General features: G+C 40.8%; 2 protein-coding genes across 3 annotated transcripts in view; one reads left to right on the plus strand and one right to left on the minus strand.

Annotated features, from left to right (window-relative positions):
• The window catches only part of chrm2a (cholinergic receptor, muscarinic 2a), a 76,261-nt gene extending 64,038 nt beyond the window's left edge, over positions 1 to 12,223 (plus strand). For both annotated transcript variants that reach the window (XM_027004057.2, XM_027004058.2), the window contains exon 3: positions 3,941 to 12,223. In XM_027004057.2, the coding sequence (XP_026859858.1) occupies positions 4,003 to 5,493 (1,491 nt within the window). In that variant the 5' untranslated portion in view covers positions 3,941 to 4,002 and the 3' untranslated portion in view covers positions 5,494 to 12,223. The remainder of the gene's footprint in view (positions 1 to 3,940) is intronic.
• A 294-nt stretch (positions 12,224 to 12,517) lies between these two features.
• Positions 12,518 to 24,739, minus strand: part of ptn (pleiotrophin) — a 45,712-nt gene continuing 33,490 nt past the window's right edge. The window contains exons 4-5 of the mRNA XM_027004069.2: positions 21,967 to 22,125; positions 12,518 to 12,592 (exon numbers count right to left, since the gene is read on the minus strand). Of these exons, the coding sequence (XP_026859870.1) occupies positions 12,546 to 12,592; positions 21,967 to 22,125 (206 nt within the window). The 3' untranslated portion in view covers positions 12,518 to 12,545. The remainder of the gene's footprint in view (positions 12,593 to 21,966; positions 22,126 to 24,739) is intronic.

Below are 24,739 nucleotides of genomic sequence, written 5' to 3' on the forward strand. Positions count from 1 at the left end.
AGAGGGGGTGGGGTGTGCTGTGTAAATGATCTAAGACTCTCAACCCGGCCTGTATTTTTTGACTTGCTGAATATACTAAAAAGCAGTTTAAGTCCTTACCCTCTGAACAGTGAGTGTGTTGCAGTTGTGAAAGTGTGCGTCTCTGCACGTGCGTGGCAAGAAAGAACCGTGTACATATAGCGCATGCAGCAGTTGGAGGCGGCTGTGCACTGTAGTGATTAGAATACGGTTGTATTATGTTACATGCTCTCTATATTCGCAGGAATCTAAATCCACCATTCTCCTGCCCTGAGGGCAATGGGATCTGTTAGCATTTTTATCTCTTTTTCTTTTTTAATGTTAAATTCGCTGATCTTTACTGTTTTTGTTTGGCATAGTTCTGCTTGGCCACATACATAATGCAAAGATTAGGGACTTCTGGGACACAAGATAAGTGAACTCTCTATAGTTATTCTGAATTCTATATAGGCCTAGTTATTAGAGTTGGGAGGCAGAGCAGCAAATGAGTCTGAGTTTTAATATAGAAAAATAAGAGAGTGTGATGACTGGTTGACTGGTTGATTTAATGAGAGACACACAAGAACAAGGTCAAACTTGCTTCAAAACTTTGAAATCAACTTTTCTACTCCAATCCAGATTTTTAAAAGATCATTCCAGGAGCTGTAAAGAAAGCCTCAGCCATTGTTGTTACAGCAGCAAACACTTGCTTTTTTTGCATTTGTTAGCAAAGCAGCAGGATTGAGTTTTGGAGAGGGCTTAAAGACACTGAAACCTTGGACCGGATTGACAGGTGATTTTATTTCTGACAACCTAAAACATGAGTATACACTGCCAAACAGTGTTTTACACCACAGCTAGGCAGAGAGGGAGAACAGAAGAAACACTAGCAATTTATTATAACCTATACACTCCTGGTGCATGACACACACATCATGTGCTGTGAGCAGCAGCACACTCTTCACACCACAATCCACAGCAATCTAAGGCCATCATTACAGGACATCAGTAGAGTGGCTCTACAGGTGTGAAATCACACTTCAAAGGAGACAATCAGCTATACTACTTATGAGTCTTCACATACACACAGCTTCAACACTAGAAACTACACACCCACACATAAAAACACATACATTCACACAAACGTATACACACGCACACACGCACGGCCCATTGCTAAAGCAATGTGCGTGTGTAAACATCTGTGTGAATGTATGTGTTTTTATGTGTGGGTCTGTTAGTTTTTTAGTGTATGAGAGTGGTCACCAACCTCATATGGCTGATACGATCGATATTTGAGATCTGAGATATCTACCTGTCAATCTCGATAGACCTGTTGGCGACGCTCATGTTCGACAACCAGCTTCCTGCTGGCAAACCATTAAAAAATTACCGTAGAAGGCGTCTGGATGATCCGTATTCCTACTACACTTGACACCGCTTAGTTAAAAATCCCTAGACAGTTGTTGTTTTATCTGTGAAAAATAAACATTTCCGCAAATAATTTTATTTATTAATTACCTTCATATTTTCACCCTAAGATGACATTTAAAGGAATGTTATCTTTTTTTTCTGTTGCCTTTTACCATTCTGCTGGGCGTGGACCCCAACGGCTTGTTTGACACCTTCAACGTCTAGTGAGTCAGTACGGAGCAGGCTATGAACTTGGAGAGATGAAAGGCTTGTGGCGATTTCCGGTAACAACGGAATCCGTGCCGTGTGTAAATAGAGGCTGATCAAATTCTCTAGTTACATTTGGAACGTAATTAGAGCGGTATCATCTGAACATTATTTACATATTGATCACTTTTACATTAAAGCTATTAGTTAGCTAACGTTAGCTAGATAGCTTATATTCGGATGGTTAACCAGGTCTAGCTAACAGGCTTTGACAGTACACGGCGGGAGCTAAACGTGGGAAAGTCAATGACTATTGGCAATTTCAAAAATATCAGTATCATGTAACGTTATAAAAATACATTTGGAGCTGAACTAAATGACAAAATTTAGCAAACTAGCCTGTATATTTTTGATATATTCTCACTGCTTGCTACATTATTGAATAAAGTGTCAAATGAAAATCATGACTTATTTAAAAATAAAGACTTGCCATCTTACCATCCACACTGCTACCAGTAGCTAAGAGTCTGCTGGAAAATCCGGAACTGTATTGAGCCCAATTTGCAAATGAGTTCGCAGTAAAATGCCTGCTACACACCATTGTGGCACTTCAACCCCAGAAAGAAATTTGAGCCCTTTTGATTTGGTCATGTTTTCTGGAACAAAATATAAAGAGTATCCTTTCTCCCACTTGCACCCAAAAACTGAACATTTGTGTGCACTTGTCATCTCTGTTACTCAAGTAGAGCGCTGCGGGGTGAAGGAAGTGTGGTTCATGAATACGAAATATATGTTATCTTATGATTATCTATAGTCAGTTAGTGTTATATATGACGTCAAAAATAACACCAAATAAAATGTCATTCCTAAACAGTAGGTCTGGGGCAGTATACAAAATATAAATGTTGAATTGAATCAGATATGTTAATATAACATTTTGACTAAGGTGACAATATACTGTACAGGGCCCTTAATAGTCAGTTTCTGCTCCAGTTAAGCTCCGCCAACATGGATGTCATCTGTATACCACCAACAAGATGGTCAATAGCTACACAAGAAATTTTGTATAGCTTAGCGTAGGCAACTAGCTATAGACCATGTTGGTGTTAGATAAATTACTAAGTAGTAATACTAACTGGCTACTTGATTAGTTAGGTAGCTAAATAATTTACAAGGTTAATTTAATAAATTAGTTAGCATTAGCTGTTACATGGCTTCTTTCATGAAAACATTAAAGCACAACAGTCCAACATGAAACAAAATTTATTATTGAATAATTTCATGGTAGTTTACATGGTATGTTTGTCAAAGCAATTTGGACATCAGCATTACCTAGCTAGTTAGCTAACTATATAGCTCAGCTACACCTAGATTGTCTGTCTCATTCTGTGAAACCCTTATCTGTGATAGAAACATGGTGCAAAGCTAGTTAACTCAATTTTTGTGATAACTAGAGAACAAGGTGCTGACAGAAGCTAATTTGGCAGTTAACTGTATTGCATAATATAGCAATGTTGTCATGTCTCGTGAAAACAAGCAACCAACCAGTGGCCTAATGGTTTAACTACATCTCATTCTTGAATACCCACTGGAGAATTCTGAGATTTAATAGCTCTGGTCTGTATAATTGCAATTTAGCAGCGGTTGACGCCAGCATTAAAATTTTACTGCAATAACTACCATTTAATCGTTGAAGCCACAAACCTCTGAATATCCCTGATACCTTCAACAAATTTACTGTTGTGATTACATTTACTTTACTATGTTATGATGACAACAGACCAAGTGGATGTCTTTTCACTATGTTAAAGTTTAAGTGTTTTAGCTAATGGAACACACATCCAACACACTAACAGACCCTTGGGAGCAACATGTTCTGCAGCCAGTAGCCAGCTCTCTGTAATGGCTTATGTAGTAGCCCAGGTTATTTGCAAATGTACTGAATTACTCTCTGCTGCTTGCATTAGCTCATAATTGTCCACAAACACAAAGGTCATGATGACTGGTTGTTCCACTGCCACCACTTCTGGTCACAAGTCTTAAATTAATTACTAACTTTTGATTGGCACAGCAAGGGCCACAGTAACCCCATGAGATTTAGTAGCATCTAATTTATGGGTAAAACAAGATTAACCTTCCATTTGATAGTTACCTCCATAATTTGAGCTATTTTTATCCAACAAACTTGAATTTCTCAAGAAATGTGGTCATCTAAGCCAACTGAATACTGGTTGGGGTTTGCCCAAATATATTTTTTTACAGAATCTATGGAAAGGAAAAATGGTAAAATATTTGTTTCTCTGTCTCCATCTTTCATGTGTAGGTGTAAAGGCTTGTGAGCACTGCTCCTTGTGGACCAGAGAGCAATACCTGAGGCAAGGACAGATGGATGGAATAAACTTGACGTTCTGGAATGCGTCTGAGGGCAATGAGACAGAGACTGGGGTGGAGACAAGCCCATATAAGACAGTGGAGGTGGTATTCATTGTGCTGGTAGCAGGCTCACTTAGCCTGGTCACTGTGATTGGAAACATCCTGGTCATGCTCTCCATTAAGGTCAACAGAAGCCTACAGACTGTAAACAATTACTTCCTGTTCAGCCTAGCATGTGCTGATTTCATCATAGGCCTCTGTTCAATGAATCTCTACACTGTTTATATTGTGATTGGCTACTGGCCACTGGGACCGGTGGTGTGTGACCTGTGGTTGGCTCTGGATTACGTGGTCAGCAATGCCTCAGTCATGAACTTGCTGATTATCAGTTTTGACCGTTACTTCTGCGTCACTAAGCCACTGAGCTATCCTGTCAAGCGAACCACTAAGATGGCGGGGATGATGATTGCTGCTGCCTGGGTACTCTCCTTCATCCTGTGGGCTCCTGCCATCCTTTTTTGGCAGTTCATCGTGGGTGGACGTACTGTGCCAGAAAAAGAGTGTTATATTCAGTTTTTCTCCAATGCAGCTGTCACCTTCGGCACGGCCATTGCTGCCTTCTACTTGCCTGTTATTACCATGATGGTGTTGTATTGGCAGATTTCCAGGGCCAGCAAGAGTCGTGTCAAGAAGGACAACCGCAAACCATCAGCTGCCAACCCTGGAACCACATCGCCCAGCCAGACCCGCAACAAAGCATCCAACAAGCCTGACAACAACAACGTGATGGTGGAAGACCCCAACATGGGTCAGACTCAAACAACCGATGATGCGACCAACCAGCATGACAATAAGCTGCAGAATGGCAAAGGGCCATCCACAGCCAGTGTGGGGAGAGCGGGGGAGTTGGACGACAGAGCCAGGGACAACTGTGTCCCTGTCGAGGAGAAAGAGAGTTCCAATGACTCCACTTCTGGCAGTGGTGCAGCAGCCAATCAGAAGGAGGAGGTGGTGCCATCCAGAGCCAATGACAGTCAGGTGCCAGGACGACATCGCTCCAAGGCCGGTGGTTCCAAACTGACATGCATCAAAATTGTTACCAAGTCACCAAAGGGAGACTGCTATGCACCCTCCAATACAACAGTGGAGATTGTGCCCAAAGCAGAGAAGCAGAATCATGTGGCAAGGAAGATAGTAAAGATGACAAAGCAGCCACCCAAAAAAAAGAAAGCAGCTCCATCAAGGGAGAAGAAGGTGACCCGCACTATCATGGCGATCCTGGTGGCATTTGTGGCTACATGGACACCCTATAATGTGATGGTTCTCATCAATACATTTTGCTCCAGCTGCATCCCTAACACAGTGTGGACCATCGGGTACTGGCTCTGCTACATCAATAGCACTATCAACCCTGCATGCTATGCTCTCTGCAATGCTACATTCAAAAAGACATTCAAACAGCTTCTGCTCTGTCAATATAAAAATATTCGCTCAACCAGATGAGCTTGGATGTTCAAGACATATCTGTCTGCATGCATTTGTCTGTGTGTGTGTGTGTGTGTGTGTGTGTGTGTGTGTGTGTGTGTGTGTTTGTGCGTGCGTGCGTGTGTGCATGCACGCGTGTGCATGTGGAAAGTATCTGTGAAATGAAACTAATAATAGAGTGTGTAGCAGCTGGGTGGGTCTATGTTTTATGTTCCTGTATTGTGTATATCTGTTACCAATAACCTGAAGTAGCACTTTACACACAACCAATTGCAACTCAGAGAGGTGAACATTGCTACAGACAAGGAGGGGTTTTACTGAAAGAAGGTCTTGATAAATTAATAAATTAATTAATGTTTAAAAAACAGCAATTGGTGATATATGTAGATAAAATAGCAACAAAAACAAAGTTGGAAGAAATCCCATGCTTAACCTAATATTATCCACATACAGTGACTGAATACAGATTTAATTTAAGAGCACAGTGTAAGATCATAATCTGCATAATCAGTGTACTAAATTATACACTGATTAAAGGGACAATAGGGCTGACTGAACCTTCAAACCTAGCGTTTGGACTTCAGTATAATATGATATTTGTACATACTTGTATATAAACATGTATAGCACTTGTTGTTTGGCACTGTGAGGAGTGCGGGCAGAATATGTGTGCATGTTTGGTAGACTGAGAGCATATTGGTGTGTGGTCAGAGTGTGTGCATGTATGCAGGGTGTGTATGAGTGGGTGGGTGTGTGCGCGCACATTACAATAAGAGTGAATATGTCACTTGATGTTAATCTACAGCATGCATTGAATATAGGTATTCAGTAATAATGATTGCAGTCGGGTGTATCACTGGCCCCTTTGTGTGTGTGTGTGTGTGTGTGTGTGTGTGTGTGTGTGTGTGTGTGAATGTATGTGTGTGTGCTACTGTGGCTCAGACCACAGAGGGGTATTGGAGAGCCACTCTGCCATATCCACATGTATGAGTGGAGCAGCTTTGAGTGCACAGATCTCCAGAGATGCAAATTAAAAGCTTTTAAAATGATGATGGAGGAGAAGGGTGAAGTGACTCTTTTTTGTAGAGCCATTATTATGGGTTTGAGATTTTACCCTTTTTTCATAAAACACTGCACACAATTTCACGATGCAATGTCAAACGGTGCCGCAAAAACAAACTGGCTAGAAACAATGAGGGGTCCATCAGACATGGTAATTCATGTTCAGTTCATATTAGGGATAAAGTCAGCGTAAACCCTGACCCATGCCTTCAGGAGCCTTCTTGACACGAATGGCATGTTATAAAGCTGCTTAACAGCTTTCTCATGAAATATGCAGAGATGTAAATGAGTGTTTCTGCTTTCACATCTGCCTGTCTGCAGCAGGGTGTTCATTCATGCCGCCTGCGGGTGTCAGGCGCACTGCCAGGCACGCAACACTGTTCGTGAGGAATCCTGTGCTTTTCTTTGAATGTAACAGCATGTGAGAATAAGCTCCGAGTATGGGAGCAGACTAAACTTTGGGCAGTCTATGAATGAATGATTGTCTGTCTGTATGCAGATGTGGATGTAAAAGTAGTGCTAATGTAGGTTTTAGACTTAAAGCCTGAGCCTTCCTTTACATGACTCATTATATGTTGCTCTGAGGCATTTGAATAATAGATTAATATCTTATTCTTGCAGGCTATTGAACCAGGCAAGTGTGCATGCGTGTGTGTGTGTCTTTGTGTGTGTGTGTGTGTGTGTGTGTGTGTGTGTGTGTGTATGTGTGGGTGTGTGTGTGTGGGTGGGTGATCACCCCAGAATTGGGGTTATTCTAAATCAAAGGCCTTGGCCTTGTGAAATAAAAGGGCTAGATATTTTATACATTTCACCGTTTCACAGCTCATACTTTTGTGGTTCACACTGTAGTCTCTGAAATAACATGCGCATAGTTTCATGCAGAAAAATGTCGCACGTGAAAGATAAGTCACAGTAGTAATATGAATACCTGATACATTTCCTTATCCTTTCAAGTATGTGTGGTCAAACATTTGCCTAATGTTCACTTGTAATTCTCTCTGTTGCTGTGTAGCCCTGTGAGTATAATTGTTCGGCACAGTGGGCAGCCTTCACTGTGTGGTGAGTGTGGGTCTTTTAGCAACACTGATGCTGACTAGACTGAAAGATTTAGGTGAGTGAAGATGGGGAGATTGTAGAGGTTTTGCTGCAGTTGCATTAGGCAGAGAGAAGAATTTGTCTTAGTAGTGTTGAGTAGAGTGATGGGTTTGGTCTGAGTGGTGCTGAATAAAGTGTGTGGTTTGGACTGAGTGTTGTTTGGAAGCTGGAGGTATTGAGTGGGTTGGAGCAAAAACAGAATTATATGGTAAATGAACCAGATTATCTGATGATACTGAGCAGCTGAGTGATTGAAGATTACACATTACACAACTGACAGGCTCAGTGTCAGTCTGTCCACTTACTGTCCCCTACCCTCAGCCATATAAAGCTAGACCTTGTTTAAGCAAGAATTAACACTTCTACCATTTCTGTTTGCACCATTTCTCTTCCCATTTTCCCTTGTTTTATTTTACCTTCCTTCTCTGTCTGTTCACAGGAATGCTCTTTCTATCTTTTACTGATAACATTAACTTTCTCTCAGTTTCATTAGCAATTTGTCACCTTCCTGCAAATTGCTGTTTTCCCCATCTCTCCTTTCATGCTCATATGGTGATTTTACTTTCTGTAGGTACACAAAGGCAAAACTGAGTGTAAATGTCTCTTTGTGCCCGTGAGCTCTGATACGTCCTGTTCCTTGCTTTAATCGTTAACACTAACAAAGTTCTTGACAGGCACCATAGTGCTACCCCATCCCACCCTTCTGGCCTCGCTGCTCTGACAGAGTGACAGAATAGGTTTGAGGGGTTGCCTTGATAGGCTGGTAGTAGCATGTGTGTGCTTGTATGTGTGTCCCAGCAGTGTGCCAGGTCCACAGCACTCCCAAGCATCAGGCTGATAAGTGGATATGTGTCTGCATGTCACCTGTCTCCCACCCCCCCCATCCTCCGCCTCCTCTTCCTCCTGTACTCCTCCTGACAGCCCCCACTTCTGAGCGAGGCACTCATCTCCAGGCTGGAAGGGAGGGAGAGCAGCAAGAGCCGACGTGGTAGCTGCTGTTGCTCACTGGACCACTCTGACAGCTGCTAATCTCCACTGTGGAGATAGTGGGAGCGTTACAGCGAGAATGCCACATGACTCAGATTTCCATGTGGAACACTCCGTGCCCCGCTCTCCAAACCTCTCAGCTGCTCACTCGCCATGGCCTGCCTTGCCCTCAATGTGTCAACACAGCCTTAAATGGTGCAGCACTCATCTGTCACCTTCGCCATGACCTTTCTGGATGAGATAAATTAGAGAGCAGCGCGCGATATTGCAGAGGGGTGTACGATAGCAGAGAGCAGCTTCTGATGGTGCATGAGTGATAATATGTGGTGGGCCAGGTGGGCGGAGCTAGAGGACTGTTGGCAGTGATCTGAGAGAAGTGTGCCAGCTCTTGCTCCATCCTGTGTGCACTGTATTCACCTGATAAGCCTCCACTGTGTTCTCCGAGAGGGAGAGCAAGGAGAAGCAAGGGTCTGTCATTCAGCCTCTCAGGGTGACACATGTTTAAAAACATCAGAAATCTTGGGGGTCTGAGTAGGAGCAGCTTCATACCTCAGATACATTACTGTGTGTGTGTGTGCGTGTGTGTGTGTGTGTTTGTGTGTGTGTGTGTGTGTGTGTGTGTGTGTGTGTGTGTGTGCGTGTATGTGTGTGTGTGTGTGTGTGTTCATATGCTACCATTGAAGCCGAGAGGAGATTTCATCTCTCATCCTGTCAGCCTGATTTTCTTAATTAAAACATACTGCCTACAAATCTTACTGCCTACAATCTTTTAGGAAACTGTAAATATCAAAGGGCTAAGATCTAATTGAGGATCTACAAATGTATTAATATCTAATTATTTTGGCTGTAGGTATAAATTTTAGATGGTCAGTAATTTATTTGGTAATTCTAGATTATATTTTACTTTTGTATCTGTTTTTGTATACTTTTTATTATTAGTTTGTTTGTACACAGGGTACCAATGGCTGTTTAGGTTGGCTGAGGTTCTAGTGATTATGATAATTACGCAGTCAGCCTCCTCCTGTCTTAATACCACACACTTACACACTTACACGTTCAGAGCGGCACAATAGACAGAGGTCAGAGGAGAAAAACGGCCTTTATTAAGACTCTTCCCAGAATGATCAAAATAGGCAAAAAGGTCTACAACACAGTTAAACAGGGTTAAGAAAGACACATCCATACTCATAATGACAGAAACAGGCAGGGAAGGTCAATACACAGAAAAACTGTAATTCGGCTTAGCAACACCTATGAGTATATGGCAAGACTTCACAAAGTATGAAAGCACAGTATATATATGAATCTCAATGAGCTGCTGAGCAAGTGTGGATGATAATGCTCAGGAGAGGAACTAGGGCGGAGCTAGAACTGATGGTGACCAATGAGGAGTCGTAGCACCAGGATGACATCTCCTAGGGCAAAGTCTCTGACAGACATCAAGTGCCTTACAGAATTATTTGAAATCAGAATTGAATATCGCATTAATTATTGCCTTTCTTCTTCTTCTAATTATTTGTAGACTATTTTTGCCATGATAGTGTTCTTAAGGTATGTATGATGTTTTGGTTGGATGTGTGAGGTCTGATAACTGACTGAAAAGCACAGGATCCTTCTTTTTCTTAACTAAACATCTCACCTACTCTGGATGTCAGGTGTGTGACTAGTTATCAGAGTAATTTCTTAAACGGTCTCAATAGGTCTGTCATCACAATGCTGTTACATGAGCAACTAATTTCTGAGGAGTGAAATGGGAAGTCTGTGTATAAAAATAAGAGTTGTGTGAATAGGTCATCTCTGGAGTTCTGAAACTATTTTAAATATAAAACCATAGAGCTGAGCTGCAAACTCGGGATCTAATGAAGTATGCTTTGTCAGCGTGTATGAAGTGTGTATATGAGTCTACACGTGTTGGTCTTTGTTGCTGCATGTATTGGGAATTTGAGTTTGGGTTAAACTGAGATAATAAATGTGTATGAAAATATTGAAACTTTATAAAATAACCTTGGCATGTGACAAGTGCGTGGTACACAATGTGAAAAGCTCTGATACTGAGCAGCACACTAAGGACTTATTTCACGCACACACACATTCACACATATACACACTCAGACATGTACCACACACCATACATACACCGGCAATTTCAGAGAGAAAAATGACTGCCAAAGACATACTAACTGCCAGGGAGGAGCTAAGTTGTCAACAAATAAAATGGATGAGTATCCACAAAAACACAAAGTCTCGAGCATAATGCATTGTATGTATTTAAAAACAGCTAACTTTTTGTATTAGGTTTTATAAATACCCACTTATGCTGTATATATATATATTGTATATAAAGTGTGAGTTTATGGTTAAGCCGAGGAGGTGACTCTGGCGTATTGATTCTGGAGTTGGAGCATCTGTCAGTGGAAAAAAGGGATAATTGGACATTAAATCAAGAGGCCGAACACTAAACCACCGACAACGTGAGCTTTCAATTGCCTACAAAGAGAGAGGAGGGAGCAAGAAATATATAGAGAGAGAAATGCGGAAAGAAATGAACAAAAAACAAACACTTTAGTTGGCCCTTAGATTTTTTGTGAATCTATGGGCACTGTATCACCTGTCTCCTGGGAGACTGCAGTCACTCAGTTAAAAAATGTGCTGGACTAATCTAGTTAGACACTAGCAAGGTGTTTCTCTGGAGCTTTACTACAAAGTATGAACAGCTTAACCTGTAAAAGAGACAAAGAAATAAACCGAAAATAATCTGTTTACTGTACACCTTATAACTGAGTGGCTTAGATGGATGAGCTCTGTCTGGGGAGGTCTAATCAGAAAGACGAGGACACAGTTCTTCTGTCCAATGTACATATTAAACTCTTTATCTTTTGTTGCTGAGGTATGTAGATCCTCATTGTGCTTTCCCTTCACTGTGGGTTGTGACTTTCATCTAGTAGAAATGTCATTTGGTAACAGCTCCAAGTGTCTATTGTATATAACATGAACATTCTGTGTGATTTGCCCCAGTTGATGTGTAAATACATGTTTATTATTCACCTGAATGTCGTTGTCCCACTCTTCGCTTCCTCTCTTGCCCACTACACTTTCTCTGCACTCAGTATGTGACCTCCTGTTTGTACATTTCTAATAGTATCAGGTTCTTTAAGAAAATGACTGGAGGAGAGATCTGGATGTTCACAAATCACTAATGAAATTGTATTATGAAATACATTCACAACATATATTGTGCCATATTCTTTTGAAAAAGAATTCTACCAAATAAAGATACAAGATACAAGTCCAAATATTTGTGTTTTTGTTTTTATGTATATATGATGACATTGTTTGGTTTTATATAGTATAGTGGATTTATATGGTATTAGGCAAACTGAAAATTCTGCAATGTGTTCATAATCAGAGCAAAAATTGCTGAATAAGTTGTGGATTGCAAAACATTTATTTACTTTGGAGCTGAGTAACAGGTAATATCACTAAACTCCACAATGTTTCCATATTTGATCCATATTTTTTTCCATTGTGGCTGTTACCAGAATACCTACTACTGAGCTCATGGATTTACATCTAAATACAAACCATTGCCTTTTTAGGGACTGCTTAAACTAAGATAATACCTCACAGTCCAATTTTAATATGAATAACTTTTTTCAACTATTAAAGGGTAGTTAAGTATCTATTATATTTTATAGGACATGCCCCGAACAAGCAATGGAATTGAGTAAATGATTTAGTTTTATTTTTTCAAAAATCTAAATACGAAAGAGCTACAAATAGCCTACAGTCCTAGACAGAAAGAAGGAAAAGGCGCGTTTATCTCCCTCCATCCACTGCTGCTGCCGCCACTCCCATGTCCTCATTCTGAGCGCTGACAGGTCGGGAGGAGGCGGGGGAGGGTGGGTGGGGGAGTGGGCGGGGCTTCTCTAGTCTTGCTCTTTCTTCTTTCCATCCCCTTTCGGTTTCCGCGACTCTGTGGGGATACAGGACACTGCATCAGTCACCCGAAATGCCAGGCAGGCATGGCGTCAGTGCCTGGGCCCGTCTGCCGTGACAGGTCAGATGGGAAGAAGCTGCCTCGGGTCCCCCAGTGTGCAGTCCCTGTGATTCTATGTTAGAACACTTTAAAGAGGCTAATCTCTCTTGGCCTCCCCTCAGCGGCAACAGGAGGGCAACTGGCCTCCTGGTTCCTTTCAGTCATGTTGGGGTATGTCTACTTGTGTGGTGTATGACAATGATACTGAAAGAAAGAAAGAAAGAAAGAAAGAAAGAAAGAAAGAAAGAAAGAAAGAAAGTGTGAGCTACATGGGGAGTTATAGTGTTTAATTAAACAAATAGATTAGATATCTATTGCACCTGCTGTAAATAGTGAAAATTTTGTCTGTTATCTGATCAATACCAAAAGTCCTCCGTTGTCTCTGCTGCAAGTTTCTACTTGCCACAACCTCCTGCAAGTTTCTACTTGCCCCAAATTTAAAATATTAAACTGTTAATCCTTAAAAGTTTTCTTTGCAAAACAATAATGATTTAATTTTTAATTATTTGAGCAAGTCTAAGGAACACTTGAAAAGATTCCAGGAACCCAGCAATACCATTCTTTTGCTAAACAAATATGCAGGTGTGAAGATATGATGGACTTTAGCTCACAGTACATGAATTAGTCCTGAATTCCAGATAGTGGAAGGCTTCAGATAGTGGAGTGGACTACTATAAGCTATATACACTGCCTGGCCAAAAAAAGGTCACCACCTGAATTTAACTAAGCAAATAGGTAAGAGCCTCCCATTGAATAATTACTGCATGGGTGATTATGTTTCAGCTGGCAACAAGTTATTTAACCCTAACTGATGCAGTGAGTAGCTTCTCATTTGTTAAACAACCATGTTGAAAGACAGATCCTGTGGTCGTGGAAAATATGGTAATCTGTTTCAGAAGGGTCAAATTATTGGCACGCATCAAGCAGAGAAAACATCTAAGGACATTGCTGAAACTACTAAAATCAGGTTAAGAACTGTCCAATGCATTATTAAAAAGTGGAAGGACAGTGGGGAAACATCATCATTGAGGAAGGAATGTGGTCAGAAAAAAATCTTGAATGATCATGATCGGTGATCACTTAAACGTGTGGTGAAATCAAATCGTAGAAAAACAACAGAAGAACTCAGGGATATGTTTAATAGTGAAAGTAAGAGCATTTCTACATGCACAATGTGAAGGGAACTCAAGGGATTGGGACTAAACAGCTGTGTATCCTTAAGAAAACCACTTGTCAGTGAGGCTAACCAGTAAAAATGGCTTCAATTTGCTAGGGTGGCCACCACAAAGTCCAGACCTGAACCCCACTGAGAATCTTTGGGATGTGCTGGAGAAGACTTTGTGCAGGTGTCCAAATCTCCCATCATCAATACAAGATCTTGGGGAAAAAATTAATGCAACTCTGGACAGAAATAAATGTTGTGAAACGATGCCACAGCGAATGCCTGCCAAAATCAAATCTAAAGGTGGTGCAACGAAATATTAGAGCGTGTGACCTTTTTTTTGGCCAGGCAGTGTATATTTCTGTGTGAAAAAGGGAATCTTCGGTTCACATTTGTCATTCAGATGGTTATGCAATCAACACATTTGGCCTAGCTTCACAATGTCACTGTTGTTCAAGCACATGTAAATATGTAATTCAAGCAACACCCCAAAACAAATGAAGTAATAAAAAGAGACTGTCTATCCATCACGTTAAGGTCAAAATAACTATTATACATTATATTTTATAAATCCCTTTTTGCTATCCGCTCCCCCCTTTTTTGAGTACAAGCTGTGGAGTGTAAAAGGACTCTTGCTTTACTATTGTTACCGCATGTTTCAAATTCTAAGAGACTAGTTTGTAGCAAATAGTTATATAGTAATTTCATGTTTATTAATATCCGTATCTAACAGATTACCAAAGACATAAAAGCATTTTGTAATACTATAATATTGAAAATATGTAATATGGAAAATGTAATACTATATTCTAATTGCAAAAACAAAGAATAATCTATACCCCAAAAAAAAAAAATGCTAAAAACTGACAAGGAAATTATTAAGCACGTGTGATGGGTCGGGCAAAAACAGACGCTTATGGATAGTAGTTTGATATAATCATTGTTCAGGGGTTCTGCAATACCATCCAGTTTTGTCATCCAGTGTGATGACAAAAGAGGAAGATAAAGGAATAATCCAAATCATAGAGAGCTAAACAGTCCAAGTCAGAAACCAGAAGATCAATCACAATATAACCAGGCAGACAAACCAAAAGGGGCAGGCAAAATACAATAGTGAGGAATACTAAGAAAAGCTACGGTACACAAAAAGACAATCCAAAATAATGCTCAGTTTGCTTCTACAGACTATTGGCAATACATCACAAAGCTTTAGAGTTAGAAACTGTCATATAATCCAATAATCAGGACATACAGGTGAGTTCAATATTCTGGTGACACTGATCTGCCTCCGACTGGTTGAGTCATTGACTGGGTGATGAATAGGTTGCTGGGTATTGTAGTCTGTCAGGGGAGTCCACATTATGACAGTACCCTCCCCAAAGAGTTCGGAACAGCCAAGGCATGAGGACGGCCGTGACAACCTCTTGTAGGCATAGTGGAGTCCAGCCTATTACGAGTTCCCACCGTAAGAATGCAGCGGGGACACCCGCGAGGATGAGGAGCAGGTTTTTCAGGGTTTCTAGAATGAAAGCCTGATAGTAGGCCGGGATCCAATATATCATCACGAGGAACCCAGCTCTGCTCCTCAGGACTGAATCCCTCCCAGTCCACCAAGTATTGTATTGAACCACCCCTCCTTCTGGAATCCAGAATGCGGTGCACAGCGTACATCGGCATGCTGTCATAGTTAACGGGTTGCGGAGTGGTATCATCCGGGGAGTCCTCATTCAAAGGACCTAAAACAACAGGCTTGAGGAGAGAGACATGGAAGGACCTGGAAACACAGAAATGCGCAGGTAAGTTCAACTGATATGTTACCTCGTTAACCCGTTTCCGGATCTCAAAGGGACCAATATACTTGGGACCCAGCTTGCGGCAGCAGCCCGGCTTGCAGAAATCCCGTGTGGAAAGCCAAACTCGATCACCTGCTTGGTAGTTAGGGGTCACCCCTCTGTGTCTGTCAGCCGTTTCTTTGTAATGTTGTATTGCCTGTTTGATGCGTTGGTGAGTCTCCTCCCATACCTTCTCACTGCGTCGCATCCAATCATCCACTGCTGGGATATCAGTAGTGACAGGAGTCCATGGAGCCATAGGCGGTTGATAGCCTACAATACACTCAAATGGGATTAATCCTGTGGACGACCTAGTGAGCGAAGTCTGCGACATCTCCGCCCAAGGTAAGAACTTGGACCAATCCGAAGGATTGTACATGCAAAAATATCTCAGAAATTTACTAAGCTCCCTATTTGAACGTTCACACTGTCCATTAGATTACAGATGATACCCAGAAGTAAGGCTAACGGTTACCCCAATGCTTTCCAGAAACGGTGACCAGACTCAAGATGTGAATTGTGGACCCCTATCTGATAATATATGCTCAGGAATGCCAAATATGCAGAATACCTGGGTGAATAATGTTTCAGCTGTCTGGAAGGCAGTGGGTAGGCCTGGAAAGGCAATGAATCTTACACCTCTGGAAAATCTATCCATGACCGTAAGTACAGTAGTGTTACCTTCAGAACAAGGAAGAACAATGAGGAAATCCAGTGCGATGTGCAACCAAGGTCTTTTAGACACGTGAAGCGGCAGGAGTTTTCCTGCAGGAAGAGTTTTGGGTGTCTTGCTCTGACTACAGATAGAACAAGATAACACATAGCAGTGAACATCACTGGTCATATGCTCCCACCAGTACCGGTTAGCCATGAGCTGACATGTACGTGCCTCCCCAGGATGACCTGTAGCAAGAGAAAAATGGGCCCATGCTAGCAAACGGTCTTGACAAGATTCAGGTACATAGCATTTGTCACTCAGACATTCTATAGGGGTGACCATTCCTTGTGAGACCTGGTCTATTCCCTCGTCAATCTCCCATCTGATGGACATCAGGTGAACCCAAGTAGGTAATATGGTTTCTTTCTTCTCGGTTCTCTCCTCTTGATGGACCCGGGAAAGAGTGTCTGCTTTAGTATTGTGATTTCCTGGATGATACATGAGTTTAAGATTAAATCTGGAAAAGAACAAGGACCAACGGGCTTGGCGGGGGTTCAGTTGCCTAGCCGTATGCATATATTCCAAATTCCTATGATCTGTGATTACTAAAAAAGGATGATTAGCACCTTCCAACCAATGTCTCCATTCCTCCAAGGCCAACTTGATGGCCAACAGTTTGCGTTGTCCAATGCCATAATTTTGTTCTGCGGGTGATAATTTCCTTGAAAATTATGCCATGGGATATAGTTTTTCCCTGTATGTCGTTGAGAAAGGACAGCTCTAATACCAATGTTGGAAGCGTCAGCTTCTACTATAAATGGAATGGTAGGATATGGGTGTCTCAGGATGGGAGCCATCATGAAAGCCTCCTTTAATCTGTTGAATGCACTCTCAGCCGTTTGAGTCCAATTAAAGTGTTTAGAAGGTCACTGCAGGATAGCATCTATTTTTTGTCATCCATAGTCACTCCCTCATGACTTACTACATACCCCAGAAATGTGGTAGTGGTTGTATGAAATTCACATTTCTGCCCTTTCACATACAACCCATTATCCAGGAGAATCTTCAATACAGTTCTATCATTGAATGTGTGTCTGAAGATCAGGTGAGTAAATAAGGATATCATCTATATATGTGATAACATTCCTCCCTATGACTGCTTGAAGAACATCGTTAATGAAAGCCTGGAACACCGATGGTGCGACGCTGAGACCGAATGGCATAATCTTGTATTCATAGTGTCCCTTGGTGGTGACAAAGGCGGTCTTCCACTCATCTCCCTTCTTGATCCTTATAAGGTTATAAGCACTATAAAGATCTAATTTCGTGAAGAATTTTGCCTCTCGTAGCTCTTCCAGGGTGACGGGGATGAGCGGTAAGGGGTAAGAATATTTTTTGGAGATCTGGTTTAGGTTATGGTAATCGATGCATGGACCACCGTCCTTCTTTACAAAAAGAAGCCTGATGCCAAAGGGGAAGCAGAGGACTGTATGAACCCTTGTTGGTACAGTGTAAGTGTGGGTAAGGACAAACAGGTTTTTTGACAATAATCCGACCACTGTGTTATCTTCCTCTGAGATCAGGCTATACTTGGGTTATGCTGCTCCAGCCAAGGAAGGCCTAGAATAACTGAGAAGGAGGATGCTGGTAGGACCAAGAACGAGATGAGTTCTGAGTGGAGTGCACTGGTTGTGAGTTTTATCAATGTGGTACGTAGAGATATGGTCCCAGCTCCTACGGGTGATCCGTCCAAAGCGGCCAATCGAAGAGGCTTGGGTAATGGTTCAACCGGGATGTGCAAGTCCTCTATAACCCGAACGTGAAGGATGTTGCCCTCTGCCCCGCAATCCACTGGGGCTGTGAAAATAGATGAGGGAGTTTGAGATCCAATACAAACTGGTAACGTAAAAGATTTTGCAACCATACAGAGTCTTTGCAATGTCCCTACCTGGACTTGAGGAGTGGAAATCTTGTTCCCTCTCTGTTTACGAGAAACATTGCGACATGGTTTGAGATGACATTCCCTGATTATATGACTTGCTGATCCACAATACAGACACAGACCTTCCTGGAACCGACGCCTCCATTCTTCCTCAGATAAATGGGATGAATCACAATGCATGTACTCTCACAATGCATGTACACAATGCATGTACACTCCGGGTTCTTATCTGAATTCATATCTCGGACTAGGGTTAGGGTAGGCTGGGCAAGAATTATCAGTTATCCGTGGTCTCCATTCCTGAAGATAATGATCCAGGCATATGGCAAGAGCCATAAGTTGATCTAACTTGAGCTCATCATCCCGACATGCCAGCTTGTGCAATACATTAGAATTCAGGCCATGTCAAAATTTTACATTCAATGCAGCCTCATTTCATCCACTACCCACAGCGATGGTGTGGAACTCGCAAGCATAATCTGCTACCGTCCAGTTGCCTTGTCGCAATTTTATGAGTAATTCTCTGCTTGTTCTCCCTTTGTGGGGGTGGTCGAAAACTGCTCTAAACAGAGCGATAAATTCCTCCGATGTAGAGTGTTGTATACTATCCCAAACGGCAGTAGCCCAATATAGGGCTTTATCTGAAAGACGTGAGGTAAGGAATGTTATTTTCTTTTGGCTAGTGCGGTGGGGACTATTATTGAAGTAGATGGAACATTGTTATATAAAATCTCGATAATTCTAGGGGATCCATCATATTTCTCAGGTTTACTTACTGGACAGGTGGGTTGAGCACTAGTAACAGATGTGACAGATATGGGGTTGAACTGGGTCAAAGGAGAAGAGACAGATGTGGGGTTGAACTGGGTCAAAGGAGCTGACATCTGTAGCCTGGACGTAAGTTCTCTAAGACAATGACTTAGCTCGGACAGGTATGTTTGTTGGGCCACCTGTTGTTCCACGATTGTGTCTATAGATAACATATGCTCGGTATGGTTCTAGAGACTATTAGCAATACTTCACAAAGGCTTAGAGTTAGAAACAGTCTTATATAATCAATCTGCAGTTATATAATCAATCTGCAGTTATATAATCAGGACATACAGGTGAGTTCAATATTCTGGTGACATTGCTTTGATTGAAGTCGTTGACTGTGTGACCAATGGGTTGCTGGATATTGTAGTCTGTCAGAGGATTTGCCATTATGACAACAAGAGAGAAAGTGGTGAGCCAAAATACATCTTTCACTTTCTTTCTCTTTCTCAAACACACACACACACAAAACACACATTGGTAGGGGTAATAGCCCTACGCTCCACTTTGTGTTCTTGCTTTCATTACTTGCCTGTTCCCTCTGCTCTGCAGTCAGCATATTCCCAGGGAGAAGTGAGACTGCTGGTGAGCCACTTTATTTAGCATTTCTGTTTGATTTGGACCACTTATATATATGTATATATATATATATATATATATATATATATATATTCATTTTCAGAACCACACAGCTCCCTGGATATGGCAGCATGCACATAAACACACACACACACACACACATCAGCAGACAGCCTCTACAGGCACCCCATCACAGACTGGACGGCTCCCAGTAGTGAACTTTATTACAGAAACTGCTTCTGATATGAGCCAAATGACATTCCCAGCTCCCACCGACTGGGGGCTGGGGACAGGGTTTGGGGATCTAGGGACTAAAGCTTCTCATAATATTTCATTTTACGTATCTCTGTGCTGCTTGCCTGCCTTATTGAGGGTATCGTCTGGTTCTTGGGCTAATCAGTTTCAGGCCTATGCACTCTTCCATCTGTACGCTTTCCACTGAAGATGCCCTTATCAAATGTGGCCTCTGACCTGCTGTACCAAGGGAGGTGCGGTTCCATGGAACTCATTATGAGGAGCAGAACAAGAATGGGGCAGGTGAGATAGCCCTGTGTGTGTGTGTGAGAGAGAGAGAGAGAGAGAGAGAGAGAGAGAGAGAGAGAGAGAGAGAGAGATTATGTATTTGTTTACTTATTTACCAGATAATATTCCAGGTGAGTAACTGCAGTGTACTGTAGTAAGAGATGTAGAGAGATGTGCACTTTGCACAGCTGATGACTTCTGTTCTGTGTACTTCACTACAATTCCTTTCTAAGTTAATTTCTAAGAGAAATATAATTTAGGAAAGGTGTTAGTCTGTATATTAATTCATTTTCAAAACACAAACACACACACAATTTTAAATGCACCCTCATTGGTTTGACACTTTCCCTGTTTTTAAAATATACAAAATAGTAAAAATAAAATAAAGAGTAGGCGTGTCCCACCTTTTGACTGGTACTATATATACTGGTACTATACTGATGAAGGACCTCTGTCCGAACATTCAGTTTCTCTGGAAATTCTGTGTACTTTGCTATCATTTTAATCTCTCTCTCTCTCTCTATTATATGTGTGTGTGTGTGTGTGTGTGTGTGTGTGTGTGTGTGTGTGTGTGTGTGTGTGTGTGTGTGTGTGCGGAGAGAGAAAGAATGAGAGATTCAAAATTTTAGTGAAGTACACAAAGTTTCAAGAGGTACTTCATCAGCTGTGCAAGCAAATTAGAAGTAGGAAGAAACAGTTTATATATGAAAAAGTAGATGTTTCAATCATAACATTCATTCCATGGGGTTCTAAAGTTCAAAGAGTGTAGATGTGTTCTTTTTCCTGAGTTTCTTAATTTCTTTGCTTCCATAGCAGCAACTGGCAATGCAAACAGATGCCATTAATGCAGTGTCACCAGAAAGGACAAATCCAGAAAGGACAAATCCTTAATTCTGATAGTCTAAAAGTGTTCAACGAAACCCTTCTCTTGGTTTCTCCAACAGGATTTACACTCTGAGAGGATGTGACATCACTGTAACAATCAAGGTGCAGAGCTGAAGCTCAGATAATTGCTGTGCTTTAGAGCCAGTGGAATTCTGTCAGTGCTCTAAATAATTACAATCATCAGCGACAGAATGTAGTAAAGAGAGGATGATCGTGAATGGAGGCACATAGTGGCAAAAAAGAGAGAGAGAGAGAAATGTCAGCACCATCTTCACCACTTCATTTGCTCCAATGTAAGTCAGATACTGCTTACTGATGCAGATGCTATAGAAATAACCTCTTGGGTCTTTTAAATTGCGGAATCGCGAGGGAAAAGTAATTACCTCCCACACGACTCTTCCTCTGTTTCTTCCAGCTCTGCCATGTCTCTAGGCACACACCTTTTTGATTGGCAAATGGCAGCAGACGCTTCTGTTGTCTTTTTTTTTTTTCTTGTGGGTATGGTTGTCAGCACTATCTGAGGACATTTCATCAGCACCATGGACAGCACTGACAGCTGTCACTGAAGAAGATGCCCACCACCAGGGACAACACTCTCGATTAATTCAACTACTGAGTAACAGAAGGATGTGGTCAAAGAGAGAAAAGCTGCACTTGCCTATTATTTCATTGTGATAGATAGATAGATAGATAGATAGATAGATAGATAGATAGATAGATAGATAGATAGATAGATAGATAGATAGATAGATAGATAGATAGATAGATAGATAGATAGATAGATTTTAGCTCATTGATTTTGCTTATAGCTGTTAATAAAAAGTTTGGTTAGACAAGTTGGTGTTTAACTTACTTAAGGTATTTAACAAATGTGTTAAGAATAGTCTGGATATCTCTGTGTTTTGTTGTCAAAATTACCCTGTAGCTTGATTTTGGTCTTGCCGCAGGGTTTGGTAGCACTGACAGTGTTGGGGCAGTTAGCATCCATGAGTGCACGTTTCAGCACACCTGTCCGGTTCTTCATCCCTGTGGCCACATCACACTCGCCCCATGCTTGGAAGTCATACTTACACTCACCTGCAAGGGGGCACAAGAGCATTAATTAAAACCTCAGTAGTGTTCAACAGTCTGGCCTAACAGCTGTACCTCAGCTTTCTGTAATTCCATTCAGTGAATGGAAGCTTCACACTGCAGATAAAGCAGAGTTTGGTCAGTTCAAATTCTCAAAGGCATATCTTTTTTACATTTCTCATAGCATAGGCAAACCATCTTCAATATGTGCAATTTCTGATGCAATTTCAAATGCACAATTTGTGCTAGCCATTCGTTCACTTCAACCCTCCAACCCTTTTCTGATCACAGGCCCACTGTAGGCTACACATTTATGGATAGCAACCACTCTTAAACCTGCAGCAACAGTGACATGTAAAAAACACCCATTACTATGCTGTTACCATGTCAGTGCCAATTCAGAGAATGTTCTGCCATGCAAATAATATCCAGTTAGACGTCATCCTGTACTCAGAAACTGATTGGATAACTTGCAGTGTGTTTCCTGGCCATCATACACATGCCCTCATGCTACCAACACATAAGAGAGACACACAAAGGAGTTTGAAATAAAGTGAGATTGTTCATTATTTCTGTTGAGGTGTGCATGTGTGTGTATGTGTATGTGTGTGTGTGTGTGTGTGTGTGTGTGTGTGTGTGTGTGTGTGTGTGTGTGTGTGTGTGTGTGTGTGTGTGAAGTTGAATGCACAATTTGTGCTAGCCATTCTTTCACTTCAGCTAGCCAACCTTCTAATCATTTTCTGACCACAGACCAACTGTAAACTAAATATTTCTTAGTTGGCAGACCAAACCTCCAGTGACATATGTTAAAAAAAAAACAACACCCATTACTTTGCTGTTTCCATGTCAGTGTCAAGTCAGAGAATGATCAACCACCCAAATAATATCCCATTTCAACATCACTGAACAGAAATGCAAAATAATTCACAAGAAGCTTACTCTGCTTTTAACAAGAAGATTACTATCGCAGTTCATTAATACGTTTGTCTACAAAGAAGCAGCTCAATAAACCATCCAAGATCTGCATCACTAACATTCGAAAGAAAGCAAACAAATAGAAATACAAATTCTGTATAATAAATCACTTTATATATACTTTATAGTGCATAGGTAAAACTTTGAAATAAATGACATAACAAATTCAAAAAAGAATAACAACAGTACTGTCAAAACAAATTTCACACAGTCCAGAAGTGCACATGTACAGAGCCTGCATATCCTACTAAATTTAAATGTTTCATGCATATGAATATGGTCATCAATGAAATTGCAAATTAATGAAATTGCAAATTAATTCAATAATTTGTTTTATTCAAACTGTATCCTCCATAGCTGAAAATATATACCTGATATTCTGTTCATTACCATTCTTTCATGCGAAATTTTATGTTTTAAAGTCAGTGAAATACCTGTTTCCAACTATTATCTTGTTATATCACCATGAGCATGACATCCTACCTTCATTGTATCTCCAAGGCCCTGAGAAATTTCCCAATGCACTTGATAATAATGAAATAATTATTGACTCCTCCAAAGAATTTGATACAGTTATCCATAATATGCTACTTCAGAAATTACAGAGTTAGAATGGTTAGAATCATTAGAAATTTCTTGGTATACTCATTGATGAGAAACTATATTGGAAAGAGCAGGTTAACTTAATAGCAAACAAAATAGCAAAAACTGGTGTTAGTAGAAGAACAAAATTCCTCCTGCCAAATCAATGTCATTTAACATGTATTTTACATTGATTTATCCATACCTCTCTTACTGTGATATTATCTGGGCAAGTAATTTCAAAAGTTATATAAGCAGTTTACATATTTTTCAGAAATGCTTGGTTAGAATGATCTCTTCTAAGAATTATGAAAACTCCCATTCACTTCTTCAGATCCTTCTGTTACTAAATGTGTATAAAATTTACCACTTTCAAATAAATCAGCTTATTTTCTCCTTTACACAAAATCTTTTTCTAGATTTCTTTGAAAAGAGGTTTCAGTACAATTTTTAAGTTTATCATATTCGATAAGACCTTCTGATAACCTCCAGACACCTTTCTTTAGAACTTCAGTTTAAATTTCCTCATAGAGGACCTGCCATCTGGAAGAGTTCACCAACACATCTAAAAAGATGGAAAAATCTCACCAGATTCAAAAAACAGGTCAAACCCTATCTCTTCTAACCCTAACACAATTCAACTGTATATTATATAGCAATGTGTTTCGTGTTTTATTTAATAACACCAAATAGTACCGGAATTTTAACAATATTATTCCGCTATTATTATTAAGCATTTCTCTGCCCAATTGGCATGTAACCATTTATCTTTATATTATGCAGCAATGTTATGAATGGTCAGCTTTGCATGAAGCAAAGATTCCACAATGCTACACAAAGGCTGCTGTAAATAAAAGACGTACAGTGTTGATAATTCTACCTGAATTTTGGCAGTCAGAGAGCGGGGGAGAGAGAAGGGGAGTGGCCAAAGATTACTGACACTTCTTTCTGGCATATCCTAATAATAGCTGTCATTAAAGCAGTATTACCTGCCACTGACCAATCAAAAGTAAGCACTTGACCATGTAGCAATGATACTAACAGACACCACAGTCACTGTAAC

The sequence above is a fragment of the Electrophorus electricus genome, chromosome 2 (assembly GCF_013358815.1).
Source record: "Electrophorus electricus isolate fEleEle1 chromosome 2, fEleEle1.pri, whole genome shotgun sequence".
In the NCBI taxonomy this organism is placed as follows: Eukaryota; Metazoa; Chordata; class Actinopteri; order Gymnotiformes; family Gymnotidae; genus Electrophorus; species Electrophorus electricus.